The following is a 12323-nucleotide window of genomic DNA, read 5'->3' on the forward strand; positions in this document are numbered from 1 at the left end:
TTATCACGTAGCAGACATTGTGACACATTGTCAGCTGTAGAGCCTTACATAATGGGATAGCTGTGACAATAACAGAGTAGATAGACAGGAAAGCAAGTAAAGCCTCATGAAATGCTCTCATACGACTTTATTTATAAATCACCCTCCTCATAGATCTGAGATTAAATTACACCGAAGTGCTCCAAAGAACACAATTGCACAAGCATAAGTATTTAGGAGACTAATTGCTAATAAGTAAAAGCTGAAGCAACACGCTGTTGTTAATTGGTTTTTGCTGAGACACCTGTCACTTTATGGCCTGCATTACACCAGTGCTCTGATTTATATACTGTCTATCTCCTTGTAGTCATGTGCATAATCAAGTGTAAATAGGGAAACCAGCACGCTCGCAGCACAAATACACACATGCTGTGCGCTGTAATACACACATAAAATAAATTACACTTGTGTCTGTTGATCCTTTCTCTCCGTCACTCTCCCTCACACACACATGCTTTAAGATTGGCCATGGGATCAGTGATATAAACAGCAAAGGAATTCTCATTATGTTGACAGGGGATTGAAGAGATTGCCTTCCATTTAGCCAATAATACACAGTGTTATCAGCTGTAATTGGGCTGTGAGCGAGTGCTATGATGTTGTCGTCAAACAAAAAAACACGTATCTCTAAGGTTGGGTTCTTAATATATTAAAGTGTTGAGTGGTTTCTGGGGAGTGCCAAGTTATGATTTGAAGACTCTGGCATGACGTTCAGACAGTCCAGGGATGTAAGGTGGTATCACTGGGATATATACTGTACACATTCAGAGAGGGCTGCTGCGTGATGTATTGAGAACATAAACAAACAATAATTAAACAGAGTTTCAGTTGTTGAATATGGATTAAGCCTAATAATGTTATGAGCATATTTAACATGTGAGTCACAGTGACGGTTTGGTTTTAAAGGGACAACAAGGAGTTTTGGAAAGCGAAATGTTTTCACACTACATTTACCATGAGCCTCTGTGCACACAGTGAAATTCTCGGACCGGCGCAAGACGGATGTTTTGCCACAAATGTTTTCATTCATCAAGAATTAAAGTCAGAGGTCTCGAAGACGATCACATACCGTCATAGTTCCGACTATAAACGGCGATTCGGCTGCGTTATTCCCAAGACCCGCCAGCCAGCGTCCACAAAACCGAAAGTAGGAAACGCTGGTCGGCTCGCCCAGCATTTCCACCACTAATAATAATAACAAAATAACGATAGAGACAAAACAATATATTCATCGAAAATGGAGCCATTAACAAGTGTGAGTTACGTAGATTCATCCACATTAATATGAGACTTTTTTATAACCAAATACAAACTCCTCGTTGTCCCTTTAATCACAATTACTGCAATGGTTTTGCGACAACATAAAACATTGTTCATGACTCATAGCAATAAGAGTGTTATTTATTTGTGTGTGTGTGTTTGTGTGCATGCGTGCATTTATGTAACACAAAACAACAGAGCCGTTGTATCCCTGTGCAGCAAGCTCTCCACTTACTGTAACATATACTCAGGAGAGATGGTGTCTTAGAAGAAGAGAGAACAATGCTCTATTTAGATACAATCTGACAAAATCAAAATAAGCAGCAAGTGTGTGGTGGGTTTGGTCAGTGAACATCGGTCTAACTCATGCAGGATGCTTGAGTGCTTACTACAATGTGATTACAGGCCCATAATGCCTGTAAATACTATGTATATATATGCGTGTGTGTGGGAGTGTGTGTGTATGCTGATTAAAATGACTGTGGGAGCTGCTTTTCTGGCAGCTTGTTGCGGTCATTAAATCCAGCGGGGGCTGCACAAGAGCTCATCATAAAAACAGATGGTATCAGACACAACTTCAAATAGACACGTTGCACATCAACACCTGGACTCACTCTCTCACACACTCACACACACATTACAGATGTCTCACATATATCATTTATAAACTGTATATATTGGTAAGTGAGAATAAACAGACTATAAACAAAAAGGTGTCATCTGGCTATATCGGTGAAGTGTGAATACCAGGCAATTTTTAAATCTTTTAAATGATTACACGTGGTTATATTGATGCCAGATACAGTACAGTGCATGCACTTAATTTTATCAACTCAACACCTGTGAGACATAAATATAATCAGCGTGTGAGCAGTTTACACACAAAGGAATTGTCAAATAAAATTCTTAAATTTCATAATATAAGCCTTGTGGGGGAGATTTTCCTATTTTCCTTATTCCTATTGTTCAGTGTCACTGCTCACACGACAGGGAGCTATTATCAACAAAAAACAGATGGCAAACAGACAAAGTCTTCAGAACATGGTAAAGATTTAGATTTTAGCAGCTAAGAAGCCATTTTTCCCAGTATTTACAGAGAAAAAAAAGAAATGGTTTACTAACATGTCCTGGATATCAACTTAAAGGGATAGTTCAACATTTTGGCAAATTGGCCCATTGCCATAATCCCTATATTCATAGCAGTAGGTTCATTACCTTTATTTGTCAGTGCAAGCTATTTTTAGAACGGCGGAGCAGAGCCGTGAGCTGCTCAGAGCTACGCTACAGAGGCTAATGGGATTTCTTGGTTTCCCTCATCAAACTCATCAAATACACAATCCAACAACTCCAAAATGCTCTGGTGGACAAGTTGTGACCTGCACATTCACCACACTATGAGATAATAACACAACGTTACCAGACAGAGTTGTTTTAGAGGTAAATACAGAGACTGCTTGCTGAAAAACTGTCCCTGAAGACAATGCGCATCAGCGGTTTTGCATGAATTTCCCTCTAAAATAACTCTGTCTGGTAACGTTCTGTTATTATCCCATAGCGTGGTGAATGTGCAGGTCACAACTTGTCCACCAGAGCGTTGTGAAGTTGTTGGATTGTGTATTTGCTGAGTTTGATGAGAAACCAAGGGAAACCAAGAAATCCCATGAGCCTCTGTAGCGTAGCTCTGAGAACAGCAGCTCACAGCTCTGCTCTGTCGTTCTAAAGATAGCTTGCACAGACAAATAAAGGTAACAAACCTACTGCTATGACTATAGTGATTATGGCAATGGGCCGATTTGCCAAAATGTTGAACTATCCCTTTAACAAGCCCATAAAATGTCAAACGTGTGATTTGTAGGCTCTTGTGGTGTTCTTCCCACCATGTGGCATAACAAAGGAATTAGAGTAAAAGAGTGATCTGCCTAATGCAGTTTGAAGTGTAAATTCTTTTTCATGTACCCTTGCCCTCTTTCTTCTCTCCTATCAGATCTCCGGTGCATCAGTGGAAGAGACCTTGGTGGGAGAGGTGATTCTGTCCGTTCTTAAAGTGACAGTGAATAAGCCGGCTCTGTATACCTGCCTGGCCTCCAACAGACACAGCGCAGGAGCCAACACCGTTAAAGCAACTGCTAGAATCACAGTCGCAGGTACAGTGGTAACATTTCCATCCCACACTGTAACAAATGTTACAAAACCAAGACAGCTCATTCTCTCTGTGTGGCTGTTGTGTCTGTGTGTTGTTATTGTTGTTCCTGCTTGGCCTTGTGTTGTGTTAGCTGCCGGTTATATTAGTGGGGTAGTTTTGTGTGGCCTCAGCTGTTTGGTGTCTTCCCCATTTGGCTGATGCCTTTCAGCCATACCAATCCACACAGCCACGTAAACAACACACATACCATTTCCACCCTTGACCACACATGCACTGTCCTTCCACCTGGTTGTCCCCTCAGTCCCCTCAAAGCTAGTTATGAGTGGGTGAGAGGAGCACCATGGTTTGGTTTCTCTTCCAGCTACGACTGATTTTCATCTCTCTCTCTCCTCTCCTCCTGCTCGCGCTCCTGCAACCGACATCTTCTGGATACTGCCACTTCCCCATAGAGTGGAGGTAAGAGAAATGATCCGTGCTTCACAGCTATGAAGTGTTACATGCTTCATTTCCTTGCATTCTGTGTGTGCTATATTTCATTTAACACACACAATTCAACAATTCGTTTTTCACGAGTTTATAGAGAAACGTTTGAAGCGGTTTGAATCAGAAGGATTATGCATTCCATACCATTAAATTTGATATGGGCACAAAAAAACCCACTTGTGTTTGCTCAAGTCTTTGGAGACACTAAGTGCTGTTGCTTCCTTTGGGTCAGCTGAAGACAATATGCATGCTCTGTCAATAAACCTGCTATGCCAAGAGTGAGCTGTTTTCCCAGTCACCCATATGGTATGAGTTGGATTTGAACTTTGCTGAACCACAGCACAACCCCCTGTTACCACATCTGGACTATGTAACTATGGAAAGAGAGATAGGCAGAGGGAGAGAATGAGAGATGGATAGAAAGGGGGAGGAAAGAAGAAAAGGGTATGAGGAAGAATAAAGGAAAAGAGAATGTTGGCCTTGGGATGCCTGATGAGAATATTCGAGGTAAAAATGAAGAAAGGTCTCAGACAGGCAAAGAAGGCCAGGTTTACTTACAAGATTTGCCAACTCATGACCACATCTGGAGCATATATTTAAAGGATATAGAAAGAGAGAGAGCAAAGAAGAAAGAGAGAAAGCGGAGAGAAGAAGGATATGATGGGATGATGGGGTTGATAGATTTACCGGTCAGCTTGGGGTTTGAGTGTTTGAATTGAGCTTTGCTAAAGCACCAAGCTCCCCAAGAGGCGACATCTGGACTTTGTAAGTTTTGTTGGTGTGTGTGTGTGTGTGTGTGTGTGTGTGTGTGTGTGTGTGCGCAAGCAGAGAAAGGAGGAGTGAAGGCTGTCAGACTGATGGGCAGGCAGAAGAAGAAAGACCCTGGATGTGAAACAGACAGAAAGAAATATGGGACCGTGTCCAGGCTGGAAGTCTGACAGACATAAGAGCTGAATAACCAGGCAGGCGGACAGATGGGCAGGAACACAGGGAGTCAGTACCAGACGGGCAGGTTTATGTAGAGTGTGTACGACTGACCTGTTTTAGCAAGAGGCAGCAAGGAAGCCCCAACAGCAGGCAGACAGGATGTCATTTAATATGAAACCTCTGCAACCAGTTCAACATCTGGATGATGTTAAAGAAGATATTTCAGTTCATGGACCATTCCCTGGTATTTTTGAAACTCACAAACTTTTACAAAAAAGTTCAGTCAGCCAAAGAATTAAAAGATTGATTGCTCTGAATACATAATGCAAAAATAACTATTCACTTGTTTATTCACTCCTATTCCTGAGCCAAGGCCCACGTCAAATGACATACACCAGACCTGAGATTCAGAGTAAATGATCTGGATCTGCCCCAAAATGTAATAGCTTTAGGTTCAGTACATTTTATTTTTGAAATTTGGACAAGCCCCCATTACGTCATATACTATATAGGTTTCTGAGGAGTGGATTTGAAGCTCAGAGTGAGTTTTTCTACTCTTGTCATCTCACCACTGACTGATGTGTTGAACTCCCTGAGTTAATCCAAAAATGGGCAAAGGGGAGGGTCATGCTGGCTTGTTATGCTTACCCACCTGTCACTCAAAGCTGCCACACTTTTAATTATGAAAACTTTGAAAATTCACCCCCCTATACCTATCATGAAGGAGGGAAGTATAGCTTTAGAGACAAAAGCTATTTTTGTACCTGGCTGTAAACATCCCACAGGGAAAGAACCTATAGGTTTTAATATAGGTTTGAATATACTGTATGTGACATACATAAAATTGGCCGTTTTCATGTATACGCATATATGCTAATATATGGTGCATATATGCACAGATAAACTGCATATAGGTTTCATATATGCGCATATATCCTCATAAGGATATATAAGATATACTGTATATGTATGTGCATATATGAAACCTATATGCAGTTTATCTGTGCATATATGCAGCATATATATTAGCATACTGTATATGCGTATATATGAAAACGGCCAATTTTATGTATGTCACATATATTCAAACCTATATTAAAACCTATAGGTTTTAATATAGGTTTGAATATATGTGGGATGTTTAGTACTGCTGTAAAGCTGGACGTTTTAACATGGGAGTAGGGAGTATGGGTGCTGACTCACTTTTGGAGCCAACCCTAAATGTTTATTTAAAGAAGTGCGCTCGATACTTGGTAACCATAACCTCCTTGGTGGGGGTAATAAACAGCCCTCTTTAACACTCTTTAACAAAGGGTTAAACAGTCACACCTCACTATCAAGTGTGTTAACATTAGTCTGTATGCGTCTCCTTCCAACAGACTCTATAAGGGCGTCGCGGGCTACTGCAGCGCCTACCGAGGGGACGTTTGCCGCACCACCCTGCGAGATGATTCGCTGGTTTTCTTTAACTCTTCCCTCTCGGACCCCGAGGACATGCAGGAGTACCTGGTTCAGACCTGGTGGACGGAGCTTGAGGGGCTCAGTGTGCTGTGTAGTCCGGCAATACGCTCACTGCTCTGCCACTCCTCCTTCCCTGACTGCAACCCATCAGGGTTAGGACCTGCACCTAAACCTGTCTGCAGGTATAGCTTGTGTTCACTTGGTCCACTTAGTTAAAACAGTATATGAATAAATGAAGAAATGAATCTATTCCCCCTCCTTTATAACACAGAGAACACTGTCTGGCAGTGAAGGAGCTGTACTGCCATAAGGAGTGGCTGGTTCTGGAGAGCAGCGGTTCGGTCCAGCCTGGGCTCTTCAGCTCTGTCACTGGGTCCCACACCTCCGGTTCACTGGTGCCCAACTGTCAGGCCTTACCGAGTCTGCACACAGACCCTGATGCTTGTACACATGTCCCCTTCGTAGGTAGGGTATCCCTGACTGGGACAAAAAGAAGGCTACTGCATAAACTTAAATCAGCATCATGTGATCTCTGTGTGGGATAACTATTTTCTTTTTCCATGCTCATTTTCTTAAATCTATAAGATCAGACCATTCAAGATCAGATGAATTTAGATACCACTTGCTTTATTTGAATTTCTTAACTTCTTTGATAAAGAAACAGCTGGCTCACAGCAATCTCTAACAGCAGTTAGGAGGGAGGAAATGGAGCACATTTAAAAGCACAAGTTTGGCCTGGTGCACTTACTGATATGCTGAAGGCAAAATAGAGCCTGATTCACTGCTACACTGTTAGTCACAGATACTGATGAAGCCATTAAGAAGGTCCCTACTGAACTGAGCCAAAATTTACAGCTGCAGGTGTGTGTGTGTGGGGGTAATGTATCCATGCAAAGATGTGTGTATGTTTGCTCTGTAATATAATCTTAAAAGTTCTGGAATGACCTTCAGCACTGTTTTGATTTCTCAATTATATATTTTTTATTCAGATTAGTTACAGAATACTCGATTCCTCTTCATAATAAAGGCTTCTAATCTGCACGTGTTTACTTTTCAGACATAAAGAAAGATCAAATTACAAGTAAGTATAAAAGGCATTTCAAGTGCAACACAAATATGTATCTGAATAACTCATTTATTAAATAGGTATTGTAATGTAAAAGACAATATTAACACATGGTAATATATTTCATAATTCTATATCCTCTCTGTTTGGTATCAACAGCGACATGTTACAATGACAGAGGGCGTTTCTACCAAGGCAGTGTGAATATGACGAGGTCTGGGACACCGTGTCAGCCTTGGAGCCAACAGGTAGAGTGTGTATAAGTTACTAAAGCTGCAATGCAACATCACTTCACAGGTGCAAGACATATAAACTTGAATATAACTAAAATATGCAGTGCGTATACAAGATAACCACATGTAAATAGAGCATGAGGGACACATTTGAAATTTCAAAAGGACAGAAAATTGAGCAAAATTGGTTTAATATGTAACAACTGCAGTACTTTCTCATGGGAATTTCATTGTGCAATGGTGCAAACGTTTCTTTTTTTTGCATGCTTTGAAGATTGGTTTGATTAAGTTGAGTCTTCAGTAGCTATGGTTAATGAATGACGAATCAATTGCAGCCACCACAAAATGAAGATGGAAAAATCTTTAGTAATTGATAAAGAGGCTACCACCACAAGCAGTTCCTGACTGATATGTTGCGTGTGGTTGGTCGGTTTTATATCAAACATTCCTGACCTCTAACCAGAAACAGAAAAACACACAAAAGTGCTTACAAGTGCATTCGCGAGCACACACAAACACAAACACACACACGCTCCCTGTGGCCCAAAAGCCCCCTTATGTTTTTATGGATTTGGTCAGTGAGAGGGTCTGTGAGGGTGAACTGTTACTACTCTCCTGTTGAGTGTGCGTGGCTGTGTGTGTGTGTGTGTGTGTGTGTGTGTGTGTGTGTGTGTATGTGTGTGCGCGTGCCAACTCAGCAGAGAGGGAGGGGCTCATCGTGTCACATCCTGCCTCTGGAAGCAATTAGCTTTCACACGCATATGCTCCACATACAACATCACCAACACACACACTCTTACAGTTACTCACTCACTCTCTCTGTCTCACACACACACAGGCGCGCGCACACACACTGTATATACGTCTACTGTATATGAAATTGAGAGAACCAATTTTTTCTCATGTGATTGTGAAGTATTAGCACATTGTCTCTGGTCTTCCTCCACACATGTCTCTCCACACGATGTTGGCATACACTTTCCATTCACACACAACCCAAACCACAGTGGGAAACACACTGCACATTGGGCCACATGAATATTACATTTAGCATAGTCTGCAATGTACAAAACTGAAATGAACTACTTTTGTTTCCCACACTGAGATAATTATTATTAGCATATTGACTGTCTGAGTCTTTAATAAATTTGATTTCTAATCTGAAAACACTTGAAAAACAAACACTTCTTCTGCAGGTTGCAGTGCAGGTTGGCAGTGAGGCCTGTGGGTGTGAGTGTTTTAGTATTTTGCATAGATTACACTATCACTACAGTTGAAATTTACCCTAGAGTGTTAGCAGTGTGTTTGTTCATCTGCACTGTGAGAGATTAAGAAAATATTCTCAAGAATTCCGAGTCAACTAGTAGTGATTTCTGGAGAAATTCATCAGATAGTTTTGTTATTTCAGCCCCTGAACATATGGAAGGCTTGTCAAGCTTTGATTTCTCTGCATGTTGAAACAGTATACAAACTTGAATAACACAAAAAATAAAACAGATGGAAAAGTATAGGGAATTAATTTAACATTGTGTTTGTGTACTTGCAATGTAGGGCACACATGTTAGCATGTGTGGCTAAGCTACTGTTAGGGAGTAGCAGTACTTCCGTGGACTGTAGCAGTTAGCTACAGTTGGGTTTATGGTCCAGCAATCCCTACAAAAGTATGACTTTTATCAAACACACTAATTGGTCCTTAACTTAAAAGACAAACATGACTCAAAGCACAAAGATCAAGGGGAAAACAAGAATGACAAGATTACTGAGTTATATCTTAGAAGACATTTAGTGATTCAGTCTGTAATGTGCAGCAACCTGCTTCTGTTGTGTTTATATTGTTATCATTGAAATGTATTGTTACTGAACCTGTAAAAATCATTAATCCATGCTATATTTGCAAACTGGCAGCTGTACAAAAGCGGTACCAAATATAGTCTTTCAAAGTGAATTATATAACAAATGTAAACAATGCTATAAACAAAAGCGCTCTATATGGGTTTTGAACACAGTAAGATAACATCTCAAAAAACATAAATAGCCTCTCTACGTCTTTTAGCACAATGTCATGGATCAATTCTTCACACTATAGAAATGAGTGGCCTGTCTGACATGAAGCAGCCACACTGTCAAAAAAACAACTAAGAATTTGAAGCTAAATCTGCCATCACTGTAAACTGTGTGAGAATGGAAAGCGTGACAGCAGCAGTGACTAAGAGGAGCATGGTTTAACAAACTGTCAGTTGCAGCTCCACTGTGAAAAATGCATTTTCTGTATCACAGTCAGGATTAGTGTGACATCAGGAAGTGGGAATGCAGCATGTACCGCTTATATATAATATATATATAATGCATTTTCAACCTGCTTCATCAAAATCCAAGTGTGCGTAATGTAAATAAGCATGACAGCGCAAAAAGTGAGGTGACAGCACATACACATGTGTTGAGTTCAGGGGCCTCATTTATCATTGTGGATACAGCTTTTTTACACGCTCTTTCCCCCATTTTGTGCGTACGCACTTTTCTCCGCCTAATTTGGGATCTATCAAACCAAAACTCGTCGGGAGTAAGTGCAAAAATTTACGACCAGTCCGACCATGGCGTACCGGCATTTACACGCTTTTTGAAGAACAAGAGGAATTGGCGACGCCGCTGCAGAGTCAGAGAACTGCAGTGTGCGAGGGAGAGAGGAGCGCGGACACTGTTTGAAGTAGCAAGTGGTGGTGATGATGACCACCCCCCCCCACCACCACCACCACCACCACCGCACACGTGTTGACGTCGGCACTTTACATGAAAAGCACAGCAACTCAGAATTTTCCCCTGTGCATTTACACTAGTTTGCTCCTAAATACTGGCTTTATAAAACGAATTTCGTTTTCTTTTGATATCATATTGATATTTTTCCCTGCATGTAGGCTACAACTCTTCCACAACCCGTCTGTCCAGTCTGGAAAATAATTTCTGCGATGTGCGTGTGTTACGTAGCCAGACTGGACAGACACAAGCAAGCAGCAAGCCCAATAATGTCGGCGCAAATCAAAGCAAATGAGAAAACATGATCGATATTTTTTGTGTGAATAATATTTATTGTATTTAACAAAAATGGGTGCTGCCCAACATCATTTTAGGAAAAGTCACAGGCTGGTGGACTTCAATGTTTTTTTTGTTTTTTTTAAAATATATAGCTATGCACAAATGAAAATCAAAGTCTTCCAGTGAACGGAAGTTGGGGGTTAGTGGAAAGGGGTGCAAAGTACTGACTGGCAGTGGAAACCCTGCTTTAAATTATTATGACATAATCTAAAATAAGGGGCAGAATAAATATGATTCTTCTTTCTGTTCTGTTTCATTTAGATTTGGGAGTTTTTTGTTTTTATTGTAGCCTTTCAATGCAAGATGATGTTTCTGACTGATATTGCCGTGTTACCGTGTATCTCGCTTTCAGAGAAATTCCGCTTCTTTCTCCGCTCTCCGTCCGTCTGTTGTCTTCACCGTCTTCCACTGACGTCATTCCACACGTTTCCAGAGTGCACATGGCTACTTAATATGCACGTACTGATTTGCATTGACCACATATGGTTGCGTGGGGCCGTTTAGGGGGCTGGGTATGAGGCGTGTTCTCATCCACGCTTTTCTCAGGTCCGGTGTGATCTATCAAGGGAAATACCGTGCAGCCGTGTGTACGCGGAGTTTGATAGATCTGAAAAGAGTGTATATTTTTTGGTCGTACGCACATTTTGCCTTTCCGTCGTACTGAAAATTTAAGAGGACTTTTACACGCTCTTTGATAAATGAGGCCCCAGGTCTGTGCTGAGTCATACAGGGGAACAGCAGCCAAACTTTGACTCAGTGATGTTGCACAGACTGTCAGGCACATTATTAATGAATTAAACAGATCATGTCTCTCTGAGTCACTTACTGTAGCTGTGTCTTGATAAAGTTCATTTGCTCCTTTTAATAATACAGTTCACCCAATTCAAGTACTGACAACTGCCTCTGCAAAGCGACCTCTTGTGGTCATTAGAATATTGACTTCTCTGTCAGGGGAGCAAAGGTGGATACGCAGCGACATGACATTGTTTTAGTGCTGCTAAACATCTGCGGGGAGGGGACTGTGGCAGATGGTTGGGTGTACAAAGTGTGTTGCCTTGACAATGGAGACTTTCACTCCATCTCTTGCCAACAGTCAATGGATTGTTTTGGACAGCAGTGACAAACGACCTCACTTGTTGTTTAGGTACCAAGAGTTGTTGTTTCTAGCATTCCTAGCAACCTGAGGGTTGACTTCTCATGAAATCAACCCTGAGGAGTTTGCTCAGCAGCACATGTGCTGAACGCAGCCTTTTCAGCCCATAACTTTACATCTCTTGGGATGGGTTGGATCGTTGCTCTTTTGATGACTAGAGCCCATGACACACACATACACCAGATGTTCAGTATTTGAGTTGGCACCCTAGATTCTAGAGACAAACTTGCAACCCCCTAATGTCCTTATTATTGAGCATTTTACAACCTGAGGTTATTAAACTCTAACCTTTACTGTAGCCCCCGAACAGGGCTTTGACGATTGTGCAAAATTATTTGGCAAGCCATTTTAGTTTCGATTTCTGTCTGAAAATAAAAACTAAATCCTTGAAAAAGCTTGTAAAAATTCCAGGCTAAACATGCAGGCAATAAATATATTGATCAGACTTAATTGATCCCTCAAGTCAAG

At 41.2% G+C, this 12323-nt stretch overlaps 1 protein-coding gene across 1 annotated transcript in view; it reads left to right on the forward strand.

The window, feature by feature from the left end:
• musk (muscle, skeletal, receptor tyrosine kinase) overlaps nucleotides 1–12323 on the forward strand; it is a 35502-nt gene that overhangs the window by 14122 nt on the left and 9057 nt on the right. The window contains exons 7-12 of the mRNA XM_085793844.1: nucleotides 3284–3443; nucleotides 3892–3898; nucleotides 6232–6495; nucleotides 6585–6778; nucleotides 7371–7394; nucleotides 7539–7627. Of these exons, the coding sequence (XP_085649970.1) occupies nucleotides 3284–3443; nucleotides 3892–3898; nucleotides 6232–6495; nucleotides 6585–6778; nucleotides 7371–7394; nucleotides 7539–7627 (738 nt within the window). The remainder of the gene's footprint in view (nucleotides 1–3283; nucleotides 3444–3891; nucleotides 3899–6231; nucleotides 6496–6584; nucleotides 6779–7370; nucleotides 7395–7538; nucleotides 7628–12323) is intronic.

The sequence above is a fragment of the Trachurus japonicus genome, chromosome 12 (genome assembly GCF_045865225.1).
Source record: "Trachurus japonicus isolate A0001 chromosome 12, Traja_1.0".
Classification (NCBI taxonomy): Eukaryota; Metazoa; Chordata; class Actinopteri; order Carangiformes; family Carangidae; genus Trachurus; species Trachurus japonicus.